We start from the raw sequence: 18,893 nt of genomic DNA, 5'->3' as shown, positions 1-18,893 counted from the left end.
GCTCATTAAATTTGTTCTCACAGCCGGAAGGTCGATGAGAAAGTTATATTTCAGTTTTCAGTTAACTTTCAACGTGAGAGGCTTCAAACGTTTTTTTGTTTTCTTCTTTTCACCAAGCGCTCCAATTAGCACTTTGGCAATGTAGCTAATAATAACGTTAAGGCTATTTAGAGGTGACATGTGGGTGTCTAAATTGCTGCAGGAGAGATTATGAGTGCTGAATTGGCAAAGTGATGCCGACCTGCGCCTCCTAATATGACAAAATTGATTTTAATCGAGTAAACAGAGTACTCCTCCATCGCGGCCTAAACGTTGGTCTGCGAAACCAACGAATGAGCGTCTAGCATCTTAATAGCTACTGTAAAGTCGGGTTTTACACAGATTCACCTGGATTGCCTCTGCATCCAAGGGAACACAATATAATAAGATCCTACGCATACACAGCAAGTTACTGCTTGATCTGGCGAGATTCGACAGACATAAAAAAAAAACTAAAAAAAACAGCGGAACATATTAGATTGGATTTTTAATATTAAACTTGATATGCTGCCAAATCAGAATGCGGTGAGACTGAATTTCATTTGACCATTATAGCAGACAGGGAATTTAGTGCATAGAGAAATTATGTAAACAAGGGCCTTAAAACTTTGACTTGATGTTTTTGATACCTTTTGAGATACCGTCTTAAAGAATCACTCTCTTGTATTAGGGCCCGGTCACCAGATGGTGATTTGCGTTTTGGGGGGGCCTCAACTGACATAAAAAATTTTTTAAAAAGCATATCTCGATGAATTAATAAATTTATATATTTTTAAAGCTTGCATATTACCAATGCAAAATAATGAAATCGTAAACTCAATGGAGGAGGAGGGGGAATGGGAGATCCATTGCTGTTGCGTTAGCATCTAGTGGCCAACAGTGGAATTACACCCAAAATTAACACGGCCCACAATAAAACAGAGTTGTAATCATCCAATGTTGGTAGAGTGTGACATCAAAATTTGGCTTCACCATGACCTGTCATTGTTTCTTTGCAACTTTAATTGACATTGCATTACGGTGCTTTAAATAACCCTGAAAGCGTAATGGCGCTGTTAAAAAACGATATACCTTCATGCAGACTGAGAGCCTATTTGGCAGATCGCACCAAGACAGGCCAACCCTGCTCATTATGTTTGATATTTTACAACTATACAAGTGTCTCTAATGGTGCTTAAGTGTTCGCTAATAATTTCCCTTAGGGTCATAAAACTATTTTTAAAATGAGTTGTGCGCAGAATGGTGAACGAGCGCTTAGCACGTCAGCCTCACAACTCCGACATCCTGGGTTTGAATCTCGGCTTTGGCCTTCCTTATTCAGTGAAAACTCGGAATTGCCCTGTTAGGAATTCCCAGACGAGGACGGGGGGGGGGGGGGTCCTGCAACCAACTGTTTCCATTCATTAGCAACTCTCATTCTGCTTTTACAAAAGCGCGGGCACATTCCATCGATTTTATGTCTCTGCCGTGATCCGTCCTGATCGCAGTTGTGCTGCAAATACCTTCCGCCGTCGTCCACGTTCTAGTGTTGAGGTCAACCTTCAAAAAGGCGCTGCCTGGACTCTAGACCAGTCAATAAGCAGGGCAAACACACAAAGGGCTTACATATTTACAGAGAAGAGATGGCTAACTGAAATGAAGACGCGTCGGAAGTGTAGCAAATTGACCGGCGTTACGGTACAGCAACGGAATCTGTTTGGGTCGTGGTGCTCTGACTTGAGGCTGACACTCACAGAGAGGGAGAGCTGATATCCGGAAGGAAGAAGCCTGATAGTGACCGTGGAGGAAATCTTCCCTGATAAAAGCTTACGTTTATCTTGTCTTGCTTAATACGTGATCTCCTTGACTCTCATTTACCAAATGTGGGAAAAAAAAGATTCAGGGAACTGATTGTTGAGGAATTGCTCTTTGAAGCAACTGAGGCAGACGAGACTGCAGTCTCAGTGTCAGTCCGGTGATTGACATGTGACTAATGCATGGTGGCTCATGTACTAAGGAAGATGGAATTGGCTCCAGCCGCCTCACATTAATTTCACCAAGTATGGAAGCGACATTTTATTTCTGAATGGTGCAGTACCAGTATGGTTGTTGTCCGTTTTGTCACAAGTAGCGCCTGAATGTTGTGCCACTTGGAGGGAATGTTAGTACATTGCACAAGTGAGATCTGACGAGAGACAAATGATGCATTTACATACTATATAGCAAAGGAGACGAAAGAGAAAATGCTTCTCTTCTAAGGTAGCGGAGCCAAAAGTGTGGAGAAAAAGGGAGTGCCCGTAACAACAATACAGTGGTGCCTTGAGATCATATTTTAATCCATTATGTGACCTCATGAATGGAAATCTGTTGCAGCCACCTAAATTAATACAAAAAAAATACAAGGTAAAAATAAATAAATTAATGAATTAAAAAAAAATGATACAAAAAATTTTTCCATTTTTTTTTTGGGGCTTCAATTCAACTGCGCTGCTTCTTCTGACATGAAGGAGCCGGTCACAATTGCTCAGTAAACCGCGGTAGTATTAGTTGTTCTTCACAAGGAATAAAGAATAAATGCCTGTGATGTCTACATGTGTTGCACCACTCTTTGTGCTAAATTGAACTGGTCAACAGCACATTTTATTCAGAGATGAATTTATGCGTCCCTAAACTTATTTTTGACGCTTAATGATAAAAAATCTAAAAAAAAAAAACAAAGTTACTTTTTTTCTAGGACATCAACGTTTTGAGATATTTACATTTGTCTTTTGAAGGTAACTTGTAAAATAATTTGCACAATATGGATTTTGTTTTACCATGCGTTACAGCTATGACATTTCAGAAAATAAATTCCACCCATTGCTGGATCTAACTCTTAATTCATAAATATTTTTATTTTTATGGAATACGATATTACATATTTTAATAATAATAATAATAATAATAATTATTATTATTATTATTATTATTATTATTAAACAAAGCTATGTGTGTGTGGTATTTATTTATATATTTTTTTAGATATGCGTTGTGTAACTCTGTCTTTTATTATTTAGTTTGACATTAAACTTCAACTTCTGGGAGTGAGAATAAACATTTTAAACTACAAACCTTGCAAGTTGGGCCATTGGTGTCTGAAGGAACTCAAAGCATTCTCACTTGCCCGGACAGAAGTCATTGTGTTTTTTTGTGGCGCATAAACAGCTGAACAAAAAGTTTATTTATTTACATAAAGCCAAATCACAGCTCGCCATCTCAACCCAATTTTTTTTTGTACAGTATATAGAACAAGTCTAGCAAGGATCACATTGCTTATACTGTACGTTAAAGATAGCTGATGTTAAACGAAATTGAAATGTTTCTCGATCTTAGTTCATCCCCAAAGTGTTTGATGTGGTTCTTCCACCCCGACTTCAGCTTCGACTTTAATGAGGACGCTTATTCCTTATCCGTGCTTTATAAACTGATGTCAAATAGTGTTTCCAAAATGTTTGGCGGGTCTTCCTTTGCTTTATGTTGCTGAATGACTGACACCCTCTCCATCATTTTAGAACACGGCAGGAAACTCTTTCCCAGTTCACTTAATTTCCTCCCCTGTGCTCACTCTGCACGCTTCCACCGACTTCCATCCTTCCCTTCCTCCCTCTCCTGCCACTTTGGAAACAATCTGAAGCTGGTAAGAGGCCCGGCTGCGCGTGTCACCATAGCAACGCAGTATTAATGGTGGCAACAAGCGTGACCTAAAGATTCCGTTCGAGGGCGTCTGGGAGAGGGAGGGAGAGAGGGACGGAGTGTGAAGCCACAGCTCAATTGATTTCGCAGTTTTGCCCTCCAATTTGCTTTCCTCACACTTGTACTGATTCATCACCGTGTGCGCTCTTCCTTTCTCTCCGACGGCCAATTACAAAGCTCGCTGCACACTTGATGGTGCAAGTTGGCCTCCTTTGTTTGGTAACCGGGAGGGGAAAATCTAATCTGACTCGTTTGCATGCACTCACAGAAACACGCCTGCTTTCTATTCTGGCTGTGACGGCAGCTCAGCTGACCTCATGAGGGGTTTCTATGGTTACACTGTTCCATAACCTTACACCACTGTGAGTTTAATAGTTGAATAATAATCTCAAACAAAATAGCATTACTTGAAATGAATACAAATGCGAACTGGATGTATAGCGTGACCATCGTTGTTTTGGAACGATACAGACAAAAAATCTGCAATGTGCATTTATTCATTATTACTAATATATATATATATATATATATATATATATATTCAAATTTTGTATGTATTGTATTTTTTTAGCTTAGTTTTCTTATTTTTTTTTTTTTACATTTTGATCATCCCACTTGTTTTGCATCATTGTCAACCATATTATTTATTTATTTTATTTTTTTTTTTAAAGACGCTATAAAAGTCCAATTTCCTCTCATTAGGTCTAGTTTAGTTTTTGGGGTTTATTTAATTATATTTTTTGTCTGCATGGGCGACTTCCCCCAATATTTCTCATCATACCTTTTGTTTGTCATACTTTCTTGTTGCTCCCCATTATTGTCAAGTGTCCTCAGGACCTCTTGAAAGGTGCCAGACAATTCCACCCGTATAGAGAAGCACTTCTTCCTCATTATGGTGTTGAGTGAGCTGAAGCCAATCTCCGTCGACTCTGGGTGAGAGGCGGCGTACACCCTGCCCAATCGCAAGGCACAAAAAGACAAGCAACCGTTCACACTTGCTCGCATCTAGGGACATTTTGTTTTTTTCTAAACCGCAATTCAAGTCCCAAACTTCTTGCCTGTTTGGCAGACGTAACCTCTCATCTATCTGTATTTAATTAGATTATGTGGGCTTTGTGTTTTTTTTTAAGCATTGCAAGATGTGAATGACTGCAAGAGTAAGTCAGCAGTGTGTCAAATAGTCTATTTTCATCTTAAATAGTCCCACTTGAGAAACTTTTAAAGGGCATCTTTAATGTTTACTGGTTTCCTCGGACTAATTATGCGTACGGAGATTTTTTTAAATATCAAGATGATGAATTACTTTCTTAGACATGGCAATTAATGCTACAGAGTAGTTTGTGTGTGCGTATGTGTGTGTTTGTTGTGTGCGACTCATTATTTTTTTTCCCCTTCCTTGAAAAATAAATGAGTTACCTTTGTGTATAATTTGAGTGCTGCTTTGAGTCATCAGACAGCTTTTTTTCTAAAATGTACTATTCACATTTAAAAATTATATAGCACTCTTCATATTTACTGTGGAATTCTTCATGCCTTTGTGGCACATTTTGTGTCCTGAACTGGCCACCGAATTGTATACCTCACATTTTATTTGTGACTTGTAATGATTCCTCAGTCATCAATTTAACCGGAGACCGAATCCTTTAAAGAGGAAGGCCGGTGGAATTGGTTTTTGTTCGCTTAAATTTCCACAATAATGTGGAGGCTTAAATGATAGAACAGTCCTCTGGGGAAATGATGGCAGTCTGTGTTATTCTGTTTATGTGCCATAATAAGATTTTCGTTCGACATAATCAGTCATCGCGTTGCAATTTAAATTAATCCCGAGTGCAAAGCCATTAGTACGTTAAAAGTGATTTTTCTGAGTTGTGCAACCTGGAGCCTTTGCAAAGACCATTATTTGTTTTTTCACTTGCGGGTACATCGCAATAAATTAGAACATTGTAGAAAAGTCGATGTATTTCAGTCAGGCCATTTTCTACCAGATGAAAACTAACTTGGGTTATCTCTTTTGTAAACTTCTAATTTCATGAGAATTTCTGAGTTTTATTCATTTATAATAATCAGCAAACAGAATGTTACTGAGTATCAGATCTGAAAGGTTATGGTATATTTTCTTTTTTATGCACACCAGTCTGGAAATACCAAATTGACCCTTTCTTCCAGGAAGGCTTTCTTTATTTTAATTTTATGGTATTTTTTTTAATGGCTTGATTAAAACTGGTGTTTTTTTTTTTTGCTTTCATGGCGAAATGTATGACATTTGCATTTGGGAAAATTGTGCCGCGGTGTGGCTGAACATGATGGAAAAAGCAGCCTTGTTGAAACGAAAGTGCTAAAGGTGATCGCCAAATGAGAAAGTCTGTGCAGTAATGCGAAAGAGACAGCAGGGGGAGTCCAAGCACGTTGTTTGTCTTTATGAAATCGAAGCTGGAGGACTGTTACATTTGGATTGGTTTGATTTCTGGGCGAGTATTTCTATAGTGCTTATGAGTCAAGTTTGTCCATTGTTCTCAGAAACAAAGGCCGAACTGGAGGATCTAATGGCGGACATCAAGAAACTGGCCAACAAAGTGCGCTCCAAATTAAAGAGTGAGTTCAATAAATGCACAAATTCTATGTCAAGCAATCCAAACATTTAGAAATGGAATTGGAGTTTTTAAGATGTGAAATTATGCCATTAATATATTCATTTTAATATACATACAGGTATGTTATTAAATATGTATTTGTCCTTTTTTTTTTTTAGTCTTTTTCTGTCTATTTCTCTCGTGGGTCGTTTTGTGTTCCAGGCATTCTGCACACTATCGAGCAAGAAGAAAGTCTGAACAGGTCGTCAGCCGATTTGAGGATACGCAAGACACAGGTGGATGATTACCACCAAAATGCTGCTGATATTTTCTTATGTTATTATAATGTCATTACAGTTTTTTCCTCTCTAATTTTTGTGTGTTCTACAAACAATATATTTTTTTAACCAAATAAATATCTATTTTTATTTTAATACTCACAATATACTATATAGTTCATATTTTTTAATGACTCATTTTTATGTGGTATGTCTTTGTAATGTGGAGCTATTTGAAATAAAACGTCAATAATAAGTCGCTCTCTGTCGTTCCAGCACTCCACATTGTCCCGCAAGTTTGTGGAGGTGATGTCCGAGTACAACACCACCCAGTCGGACTACAGGGAGCGCTGCAAGGGCCGCATTCAAAGGCAACTGGAGATCAGTGAGTAGAGAACGACAGTGGGCTTTTGAACTAGACAACTGCACGTTTTTTTTTTTTTTTTTTTATCTGTGCGTCCGTCCGAGGCCTGATTCGAAGTGGCCTTCAACCCGGAACCGGTCCACAGCCCGGTGGTTGGGGATCACTGTTAAGTCATATTTTGAGAAAAAAAAAAAAAATCCTTAAACATCTGTTCAGGGTGTGCAGCTGGCTTGGTCCAGATCCGATCCTCATGCATCGCTATCCTGCATGTTTTAGATGCTTCCCGCCTCCAACACACCTTATTCTAGTGTGTGTTGCTGCGCCGCGTGAAGTCCACGTAGCTTGATGCTAAAAAACAACACACCCTGTCTTTTGCCGAAAGTTAGCTGGGGTATGCTCCAGCTCAACCACAAAATGTGAAAAAGCACACTCATTGTTACTTCTAGCAATAAGATGAATTAATAATAATACATCAACAATAATGAATGGAGCCAGTCCTGCGAGGCACTCGCATTTGACTCCAGAGGGTTTGGGTCGCCATGGTAACAAATAACAGCCTCCCTCAGAGCCTTTGCTGGGCTTTAAGAGTAATGTGGAGTGGACATGGGCTGGTGGAAGTGTGTGTGTGCACGTTTGTGGGTAAGGAGCAATTTTATTTTTGGTTAACCCCTCTGAGTGATGTGACAAAGATAAAGATTAAAGGTGAGGAGATGGGGTGAAGGTTCTGAATAACATATGAGAGATCACATAATAAAGGTTGCGTGTGTGCGCGTGCGTTCGTGCGTGTGCGTGTATGTGTGTGGTTTGCCAGCGTGTGTACGTGCGTCTGTCATTGTGGCTATTGGTCATGACTCACTTGCTCCGTCCTTCAACTCAAGCTGTGACACTCCTGATGTGGAAATGGCAATGACATGCAAGATTTATTGCCGACTCAAAGAACTTTATTAAAGATATACACGGTTGAAAAAAAAATAGAGAGGAAAAAATAAGAGGTGAAAATATGGATATAGAAAAGAATAAAGATAAAAAATATATATATATATATATATATACATTTATAAATGAAATAAATATGAAAAAGTCAAAAATGACAATATTTAGAATAATTCACACACCGTAGAAAATTATATTTAAAAAAAAAAATTGAATTAAAAAAAAGTGATCTTTGACGTCTTTAGCCGTCAATGGTCGTAAATGAGTTAATAGTTTACTGGATGTCTTTATGTTTGGGGTCACGTTTCTCCACACATAAAAAGATCCCTACTTTGACTTCTTTTGGCCTCATTGCCAGTTTGCTGACTTTGACTTTCTCACAACGGCGCCCAGGAGAAGACCTGAATGTGGCTGAGCTAAGATCTATCCAGACTTGGAAAGGAGGACACGTCTGTCGAGGGCCATTAAGGCGTATGAGATGCAACTACTTCAGCGGCACGCTTTGTAGCGTGCAAAGTCAGTTGGACCAGCTGATGATACGTTTGAGGGTTTCCGTGTGCTTGCACACACTGGAATTGTAAAATGTTTGCTAAGCTTGCCCATTTGAGAAATAATAATAATGATAATAGTAATAACTTTATTTTTATAGCACCTTTTAAAACAAAGTTGCAATATAAACCGTCAATCAACAAAATAAAACTATTGATCAGTCCATACAAAAATTATTCACTTCACCTTAAGAAGCAGTTTCACAGATAGTGGATAATTATTTAAATACAGAAGTTGTTTCTTGCCGCCACCAATTGGGATTCACTGTCAAATTAAACAAAACAACGAGAAATACAAATAGTGTATTTAAAATCGTTTTAAACGACACACTATTTTGCCTTAGGAATCTCCGCTAGCTTAATGCTAACACACAATGCAATACACTTAAGTAATAGGCTAACAAAACTAGCATCAATGCTACAGTCGTCATAATCCTTTAAGCAAGCGATTCTCAAACAGTGTGGCGCATTGGTTTGCTGGGAGAGTTCTTAAGGTGCGCTGTGGGAAATGATCACATTTCACGTAATTGGACAAAATTGTTTTTATTCATAATAAATACGTTATCTTTGATCATCTATGCCAGCGACCAATAGAGACAAACAGAACAAATAAATGATCTCATATAAGATAGCAAAACTGTACAACTGACATGTATCTCCTTTTTTGTGACATTTTTATTTGGGGCTATGAGAATTTTCTGACTTGAAATATGTACAATGGCTCAATAAAGGTTGGGAATCACTGCTTTGAGCAACGCATATGTTAACAGATATCTGGGATCGCCTCCAGCGCCCTCCCCCACGCGCGACCCTTGTGAGGAGAAGCGGTACAGATAATGAATGCATTATACTGCCCTCTGGTGGCCGAGGTCGTGCACACGCAGAGTTGAGTTACAAGCATGGTCACGGGAAAAATGATAAAAGTGAGTCATGGGAAGAGAATAAAATAATGATAACACTACTGATGCTAAAGGTCAAAATGATAATAATGACAAAAAAATGATAATGATATTTAAGACGGATGTTGGCCCGCAAAACAATCTCGAATATTCAATACAAAATTATGTATTTTGTTATATTTCAAAATCATTTTCATATTAGGGAATGATGTTTCCCCCGTGTCAAATTGTCGCCGCCCTAATAGATAGAAAAATAAAGGCAATTTTAGTTTTCATATAAGTGTAAAAAGAAATAAACTTCAACAGACAATAAATAAATAGAAAGATAAATACCAGCACCTAAACCCTTAACCATGACAAGCTACTTCCAGTTACTTTACGCAAATTCCTGCTCGCGCAATGAACACTGATTTAATTTTAGCGGCGTATTTTCCCCACGGACCAAAGTGGGGTCAAATTGTAAGACTTTAAGGGACTTGAGCGGTTTAACTGTACAATGACATAACATGCTGGAGGTCGCAGACCAGACGCTGACAGAGTCGCATCGCAATTAGCAGCAAGTTGAACTAAATTGAAGTTGTCCTTTTGTGCGGCTCCTACCGATGATGTCTGACCTGAATTGCGACACCAATTATTTGTTAAATCACATCCTTCACCGTCCAGGGGAGGAATGCCAATTAAAAAGTGGTCCAGTCAGATGGCCAGAGAGCAAATAGAGAGGCTCACACATTTCCTTTTAATTAATTTGACTGATGTGCAGAAATGGTCATTAATCGGACAGAGAGGAGAATTCCAAACTGAGTTTGAGGACGGCTTTGAGTCAAATAACTTACTTGCTGGGTTTGTTCTTAATTGTCTCTTCCACTGTGTGTGCTCCCTAGCTGGAAGAAATACGACAAATGAGGAGCTTGAAAGCATGCTGGAAAGTGACAATCCTGCAATCTTCACATCGGGGGTAAGTCATGTGGATCAATATCAAAAGGAATGACAAGTCAAGAGAGTGTTGACCTCAGCCAAGGCCAAAATGTTCACCCTCATTATGCTTATGGCTAAGTTTGGGCATTAAAAGTCACTCATTTTACTGGCACGTGAAGTAAGACGGGGTCAAAATGTCAAAGCAGATCATATAAATAAAGGGAAAAAATGAAAACGAAGAAAAATTAGGCTTTCTAATAGTGTAATTTATGAAGAATGTGGTTTAAAAAGTCCTGGAAAATTAGGAAAATTGCCACAAAATTGTAAAAATCACTTAAATTGGAAGTGGTTGGCTAAGATTTGGGGAAATAAGGAAATTGGGGATATTATGTTATGGAAAATGTCATTTAAAAAAATGAAAGAATTCCTAAAAATATGGAAATTTTTTATCTGGAGAAATTAAGAAAACTGTGGGGGACTACTAAAAAATGAATCGAGAAAATATTAAGGAAAATAATGATAGGGAAAAAAATTATGAAAATTACAGAAAATGTGGGTAAAAACGTAATCTGGAAAATAAAAAAATATACATGTCAAAGGTAAAACGGAAATTGAGGAACATTTGAGTAAAAATAAAAAAAATAAATCATTGAAATTGCAGAAAATGTGAAAAATTACATCTGAGGAAATATGGGACACGGGGCAAGAAAAATCCTAAAAATGAAAGAATTGAAAATACGTAAAAAAAAAGATATTCTAAAACAAATACTGGAAATTCCAGTGGATCCAAAAAACATTTTAATACTAGAAATGTGATCTCAAAAATCCTTGGAATTAAGGAAAATATAGAGAGAAATAGCAAAAAAATTAATAAAAACAAAACTCCATGTTAAGGAAAATGTGTGGGGAAAAAACCCACTCCAAAAATCTTTGAAATGTCTCTCCTTTTCTCTTTTTTGTTTAGATTATCATGGACAACATCACCCAGCAGGCCATGAACGAGATCGAGACGCGGCACAATGAGATCATCAAGCTGGAAAACAGCATCCGAGAGCTTCACGACATGTTCATGGACATGGCCATGTTGGTGGAGAGCCAGGTGCAAACGCTTACCCTCTAACCGCCGTACGTGTGTGTCAAAACGGGACGCAAAAGTGCTCGAGGTTTCACAAAGGTCAAAATTGTGTTCGACTGTTGTCGTTCGGATTATGTGAAGTACGTTGAGTTAGCTTGTGTATTAAATGCGTGATCGAAGTAAAGCTGCCGAGGTGCTCCAAAATGGGGGCACTTTGCCCATAAATAATTTCATCTACTCATGCCAGTGCAACCAGTAAATTAAAAAAAAATATATATATATTTTTTTAAATAATTATTATTATTGAATATTTTTGATTGCTGACCAATTTTTGCTCCACACTTCCACCCATTTATCAGTACGACAATAAAAATGAGTGGGTTGAATATTTTTAATAATAATAATAAATAAATTTCAGGCTTGGGGGCCACTGTGCTCTGTTAAAAAAAAAAAAAAACGCTTTGGGAGCGTTGCACTGCCTTTCTTACAAATATGATTACGAAAATACTCACTAAAATATTTCTGAAAAGACAGCATCATGACATGTGGTGGCCGTAAAAAATAATAAAGCCCACAAATGTTTTTTTTTTTTTAATAAATTCCACACCCTCCCACAGTACCAACGAGAAATAATGGTTTCAACGTTAGGTGACTCTACAGTATGGAAATAGTCAACAAGATACCCTTATCGTGCGCCTCAATTACTAATCGTCGTAATCGTCGAGGGGCAACGGAGGTCGGGAGCGGTCGTGATGACCCGGAGAGGCCCGGAAATACACCGGCTGTTCGAGCAAATTCACACACTGCCTCTATCAACGACGACGGCAGAGAACTTATTTTATGATAGAAATAATATGACAGAAATTTGTGACATTCGACATTACATATGTTGGAATGTAGTGTGATTTTTTTTGTTGTTGTTATTGTTCAACGTCTTGGTACTAATAAACATCTATAAAATGTGAAACATTTGCATAATTTTTATAGACCTTTGTACAATACTGGGGAGAAATGTGGATTTTTGTATTGATTTATTTATTTATTTTAATTAATTTATTTATTTGTTTTGATTTATTTATTTTAATTTATTTATTTATTTTCTCCAGTTGACCTGAATGCTTTTATTGTAAATTATTGCATGAACTAACCTTTCTGTCAAGCGATGCTTCACACAATTGTGTTTTAATTTTCTGCCTCTTTTTACTGTTAACATTTCTCATTTCTATTCCTCATTTTTCCACACTTTGTCTCCACAACAATGGCACTAAGCACTTGAGAGCGCTGCAGCCAGCTAACACGCGAAGGTAATTGACTCCTTTGTCTTCTTTACATTTGCAGGAATCATTGTTGCATTTTGCGCAATCACTTCTTCATTCAGCCTGTTGCTTGGAATGGTTCTGGTGCTGGATGTGTGAGGAACCCAATAAATACAGCCTTGGTCCACAAGCTGGCTTTCAAGCCAGTGAAAAAAAACCAAAAACAAAACAAAATAGCATTCCCCCTTCGCTATTATGCTTTTCTCCATGTCACATGTGCACACTCGCAGCCATGACAACGAGGCACTCTAAAGTGGTCAAGTCAGTCCAAATTCCCGGTCCACCTACTGGTTGTCAAATGCGACTAAAGACGAACAAAACTCCTCATTGCTATCCAAACTTTGTCTTTGTGACATGCGCACGCTCACAACCAACAACGAGGCACTCTAAAGCGGACCTGCCACCGGACTAGCCAAAAAAGCAAACTGCAGGTCGTAATTGCAAATGTGAAGTCGCTCACGCGCTTAGTGGGGACGAGCCGCCTCCAAAGCGCAGTACTCGGCAGCGTTTTAGCCACGCCCCCCCCAAAAAATCTGGGAAACTAAAACACTGACAAACTGTTTCGCTCGACAATATATCCCCCATTTGGTTACTTGCCACCACTGGCTTTGACTGCCGCTTTTTTTGTTGCGCAGGGCGAGCTGGTGAACAACATAGAGCGAAGTGTGTGGGAGGCACAGGACTACGTGGAGGAAGCAAAAGACACCATCCCCAAATGCAAGAAGTTTAAAAAGCCCAGCAGGCGGGTGAGAGGCACTCACAAAATCCAGAAACTAACTCTCCCTCTCTCTGCCCCCCCCCCTCCTCCCTCTTCTTCCTTCCCTTTTCTGTCCACTTTCCTGCCATTCCGGCCCTCTGCCAGGGAGAGATGATAGACCGCATAGAGTACAATGTGGAGCACTCGGTAGACTATGTGGAGAGGGCCGTTTCCGACACAAAGAAGGCGGTTAAATACCAGAGTAAAGCCCGGAGGGTGAGTGACGAGCGCCCAGCGAATGTGACGCGCGACGAGCATGTGGCGTGTGCCGTCGTTTTTTTTTGTGTATGTGATGTCTGCATGCACGACATGCCTCTCTGCATGTGAAGTATGTGCGTATAGTGCGACTCAAAAGCGTTATCGATTGCAGCTTTGCAGCTAGACGTCATTCGGGACCGTTTGCACTTGTTTTGTAAAACACGCACAAGCTTGGGGAGAACATGCAAACTCGACACGGGGAGGTCGGAGTCATGGTTATGAGCAGGGATCTTCAATCCTGTACCTCACACCTGGCTGATTATCAAATCATTTGAATCTCGGCGAACAGGATTGAGAAATCCGGGTTACGAGAGTGCCCGCGAGTGCGCGGCAGAGGATGACACGTCGTTGGTCACACCTTCTGGCTCTGATAGGTTGTTTTTCCTCACCTGATTTGAGTTGTGAACCTTTAGAAACTAAAGAGGATATTTATTAAGGATTTGTTTTTGCCAAATGGTCAGATATCCATCTGTAAACTGGGCCACCATTTCACCTTCTATTAACCTCTGGCACTCTATCCTGTGTTTGCTCCGAAACATTCTTGACATGGCGTTTTTCCCGTGTCCTGTCTGCCCCGCCCCATTCCTCCCTCCATGCAGAAGGTGATCCTGATAGGAGGTTGTATTGCCGCTTGTTTGAGCGTCCTCATAATTTCTCTGGCGGTTGGCCTCGGTTAGGACGTGAGAAGCCACTCATCTAAATAGCCCAGCACTCTGGACGATTATAAAGATTGTTTTTACTGTTCACATGCTGTAAATGGAGTTGCGAAGAAAGCGGCCTAACATACAATTATCCTTCATTGTTGTAGCGTTTAAAAGACAACACAGATTTCCCGCTGCGTTATTCTCACACCTGCAACTCGCTTGTACCACGCATGACTCCTGCAAAGCTTTTGCATGCCCCCCCGCCAACACAAATCCACAAAAAACATGCTTCGAGGGGACATGATTTTAAAAATGTGCTTTTTGTTGTAGTACAATAATTTCCTGAGAAATTGCATGTCAAAAAGTCACTCGATTTGTTTTCAATGCTTCATTTACAAAATTCGTCAGTCACTAGAAGGGTTGTATAGTTGAGAAATTTCGTAACCAAGTTAATAAATGGGCAAGTAGGCTTGCTTCATCACATGCTCCAGTTTGGCCTCTGGTCGCCATGGTAACAAAAAGCAGTATTCAACATTTGCATGAGATGGATCCGCCTCCCCGAAACAAATTGCTCTGAACCACAGACTGGATATGAAATGTGGCGTGAACTTTGGTGATTTTTTTAAAAAAAATTGGAGTTAACGAGTGTCTCGGACTTTTTGGTGAAGACACTTGGGCTCTTTTAAATGGCGTAACAAAAATTCTTCATGTCTCCTTGAAGTGCTGTGCAACTTCCGTGACCAAACTTTCGAGATGAGAACAAGTCGTAATGAATAAAATGCTTTGCATGCGTTTGCTGCTGTAAAAACTCACTCGCAACGTCACAACCAAATAATGTTTTTTTTTTTTTTTTCCTATTGTTCTTTTCATTCACGACATGAGCAAAAGTATCAGGACACTACTTAAGGGCAACATCTTCTGCATTTAACTCACCCAAGCATGCCGTTGTTGGTCTGAGACCTGGGTTGAGGTAATCCAAAAAAAAAAAAAAATTACCAAGATAATAATTAACTCATTTACTGCCATTGACGGCGAAAGACGTCAAAGATCCATTTTCATTTACTCGACTGGTCGTGAATGAATTAAATATACTGTACAGATGTAACATGGTTCTGCTAAGAAAAAAAAAATCGCACTTTACAGTATTGTACAGTTGTTGCGTTCAGAGTCCTGATACTTTTTCTGCCGTGCAGTCGGGTAGCACGCGCGTCTCTGACAAATTTCTAACATTTTGTCTTCTGCTCCCTACTTGCTGCCCCGGACGATGGATGCTCTCTTTTCTCTTGTCTTCTTTTCCTGGTTAAATAGAAGAAAATAATGATTATAATATGCTGTGTGATTCTGGGAATTGTCATTGCGTCCGCCGTGGGCGGCACGCTGGCGTAAACCTCTGCTAACACACACACACACACACAGCAAAAGCAGACACACACTTTTACTTGCCCATTTGCCATGAATGCAAACGTATTACGCAATGTTCGGCACACGGCGTGTCACTTCCTTCCCCACCCATCTGACATGCTGGCGACATGTTTTGGCATGAGTTTCTCTTTTGTAAAAATGTGCGGTGCTGCAACAAATGTTTGAGTGTTGTCAACAATATGATGTTTTCCCCACTCTATACATTCCAAGTATGAGATGTACCAACTTGTCTGGTTTTTTGTGTGTGGGCAACGTAACAAGCTTCTAAAATGCAGTGTTGTTTTTTTTTTTTTGGGGGGGTTTTGTTTTTTTTTTCCTCCCCAAATCTGACAGTTTTGCCTGTTTTTAACTTTCTATCCAACGCCTACAAAGGAGGATGGAGTTCCGGATGTTGTTGTCACGCCTCCCAAAATGCACTGCGGCAAATGTAAATGCCATTTTCTTCCGCGTTGGTGCATTCAGCAAGCACCAGAAGGATTAAGAAATGGCACGATACCGTAAACAACGTCCTTGTGGTGGTCATGAGTGACGGATTTAATGCCTCCGTGATAAACGTTGACTTTATCACTGCTCTGCATTGTAAATCATTTGCTACTGTCCTGCTAGCATGGCGGCGAATCTAATGAGTGACATGATGTCTGGAACTCTGTACGGGCCACACTAAAAAGAAAAAAAATAATTAAGTTAAACTCACAGAATTTGCAATATGCTAATGAAATTGTATGTTTTCAACAAAAAAAAGTCGCCTATTTTCGAGATTAATTTTATTTTTTTAAGCAAATAAGTCATTTACTAGTAGTTGAACGCAAGTCCACTTCAACAAAACCCCCAGACTTTATTCTGGGAAAAACACAATTTTATTTATTTTTTTTAATTAATGAAAATGTCATTATTTTTCTCCAAAATATACAATTTATGATTAGTTTCGTAGATTTATTTATTTATCCCAAAAATGCAACTTTAATGTCGACTGACTTTTGTTCTTGTAAAAATTATGATTTTCATCTTGAATATACTGTTTGGTTGTTTTTGCTTAAAATTAGTACTTTAATCATCCACCTGTATGAACATCTCATAAGGTTCTGAAGTGTTTTTTTTTTTCTGGGTGGCCCGAATGCTACGTTGTACTTCCTCTACCTCCTTAGCGAAATAACAACAAAAAATCCTGCATGGTTAAGATTGATGTAAAACTGATTGTATTGCAAAAGGATCTGGGAGGCAAAAATTCTCTTGCTCTTTATATGTTCTCAACTTCTCCTCATCATTATGATCACAAACTGTTTGCTCCGGTGGTGAGTGCGTACGTGAGTGCATGCAGAAAAAGAAGCCGTGTTGTTTTGTCACAACATGTTGAATGCAAAAGACGAAAGGAAGGACTGTTTGTCACTTACTTTTTTGTTTGTACTATGTAAACTCTCTTAACACTGCTACGGTGTTAAAAAAAACAAACAAAAAAAAACAGTCTGTAATTGATGACCCTTTTTTTTTTTTTTTTTAAACCTCAAGCTTTAAAACATCTGTTCTGTTGGTTCTCACTTGAAGATGTCAGCATGAAGTCAAAGAAATCCTGTTAAAAAAATTAAAAAAAAACAACAGCAACAAAAGTCATTGATGCGACCGTGTTACCATGTTGCCTACTCAACCTGCTGCCTTTGTGTTGTGTCGTGATGACATGGTTTTGTTTTTCGACTCTTGTTGTTTTTCAAGTAAAGAATGTCTGGGAAAACAAGGAGTGCTTGTGTATCTCTGACCATCATTTACAGTATTCCAAATACGGATGTTGGAACGCAAGGGCGTAGTTCAGATTTTTATCAGTGCCTTTTACAGCATTCAGGTCAATAGCATGAATGGACCTGTCTACTGAAATTGGTGCACGGGAACTTCCCAAAGTTTCAATTTGTTGTTTTTTAGGAAGAGTAAAAGTGTGAATCAATCAGCAAACACTTCAATTCTTGTGAGGTCACCAGTGTTAAACGGGGAACAGAACATTGAGACCCAGGAGGGTCTGGCTGCTCAGTACATACGCAGTGCAATTATGCAAATATCACAAAGCTTTGCTAATTTCAGCCTAAAGGAAAATCGCTGATCATTGTAGGTCTCACTATTTGAGCGTAATCCCTTAAATGTTTTAATTGATTAATCGCAAAGATTCTGTAGATTAATTGCGATTAATCACATTTATTGTGACGCTTGTCACGGGTATTTACTTGAATAATATATTGCAATTAAAAAATAAAAATCACCAAATATGAAGTGTATTTTAAATCAGAGACTGTTCTAATAGCTTTCTTTGATCCTTGAATACGATCTAAATGGCGTGATCTTTATCGGAATCTTTCTTCGAAACAATTCTCAAAACCTCTACAGTACAATTAGTTGTAAGCGCCACACTCCACACTTGCAATATATGCAAATACATTTTTGCAGTAAATAAAACTGAGTTAAAATATTTAATCGTGTGATTTTATTTTATTTTTTTAAAGTTTATCTTGAGTTTAATTTTGCACAAGGTGAAAAATGTATCGTTGCTAATTCCAGCCGAAAGGAAAAATCGCTGATCATTGAAGGTCTCACTATTTGAGCGTAATCCCTTAAATTTTTTAATTGATTAATCGCAAAAATTCTGTAGATTAATTGCGATTAATTGCATTTCTCTACTATTTTTTGGGGTGGAGAAAAACACTGCATTCTTTGCCCTGTGAAGGCAGATGATTCAATACAGCACTTGCTTCGGGATGTACTTGAGTGAGTAGGTCCGTTGTTCCTGCCCCGAGTTCTGACAAGCTTCTTATCTTTGAATGCGTTCCACCTTATTCACAAGATGAGCACCTGCATGCTTGCCCACAGTAATAATAAAGAGGGTATCACACCCTGGAGCGCATGCAAAACTTTCTGCAATTTGTTGGGCTTCACATTCTTGGACACAGTTCTCACACTCCACCCCAAGTCCGCGTTGTGCAATTTCCATGTCCATTTTAAATACGCAGTCAACGGAGCATGGAGAAGGCTAGAAAAGACTTGCAAAGCCTCAAGCCCCAGTACTTCTCTGCTACTTAAAGAGGATACCTTGGAAGATAATCAGATTGTTGCCATTTTCAGCAACTAAATGAAAGTGAGATTTTACAAATGCATGCTGTGATGTGTGAGAGTAAGACAACGCAATC

The 18,893-nt window shown here is 38.9% G+C and overlaps 1 protein-coding gene across 4 annotated transcripts in view; it reads left to right on the top strand.

Annotated features, from left to right (window-relative positions):
• stx1a (syntaxin 1A (brain)) overlaps positions 1-16,016 on the top strand; it is a 41,217-nt gene extending 25,201 nt beyond the window's left edge. Inside the window, exons 4-11 of one of the 4 annotated variants that reach the window (XR_015844277.1) lie at positions 6,268-6,342; positions 6,543-6,616; positions 6,875-6,983; positions 10,224-10,297; positions 11,222-11,356; positions 12,602-12,636; positions 13,284-13,394; positions 15,616-16,016. Coding sequence is in view for 1 of the 4 variants with exons in the window: in XM_088301110.1 (XP_088157236.1) it covers positions 6,268-6,342; positions 6,543-6,616; positions 6,875-6,983; positions 10,224-10,297; positions 11,222-11,356; positions 13,511-13,621; positions 15,616-15,693 (656 nt within the window). In the remaining 3 variants the exon portion in view is untranslated. Of the gene's footprint in view, positions 1-6,267; positions 6,343-6,542; positions 6,617-6,874; positions 6,984-10,223; positions 10,298-11,221; positions 11,357-12,601; positions 12,637-13,283; positions 13,395-13,510; positions 13,622-14,262; positions 14,567-15,615 lie in introns of those variants that run through there. The other 3 variants (XR_015844276.1, XR_015844278.1, XM_088301110.1) reach the window with 3 other exon arrangements.
• Positions 16,017-18,893: the final 2,877 nt, after the last annotated feature.

Source organism: Idiotropiscis lumnitzeri, chromosome 7, assembly GCF_059441095.1.
Source record: "Idiotropiscis lumnitzeri isolate Australia: NSW breed Sydney's pygmy pipehorse chromosome 7, RoL_Ilum_1.0, whole genome shotgun sequence".
NCBI lineage: Eukaryota > Metazoa > Chordata > Actinopteri > Syngnathiformes > Syngnathidae > Idiotropiscis > Idiotropiscis lumnitzeri.
The sequence above is the reverse complement of the archived record's forward strand: the minus strand, read 5'-3'. Positions and strand labels throughout refer to the sequence as shown.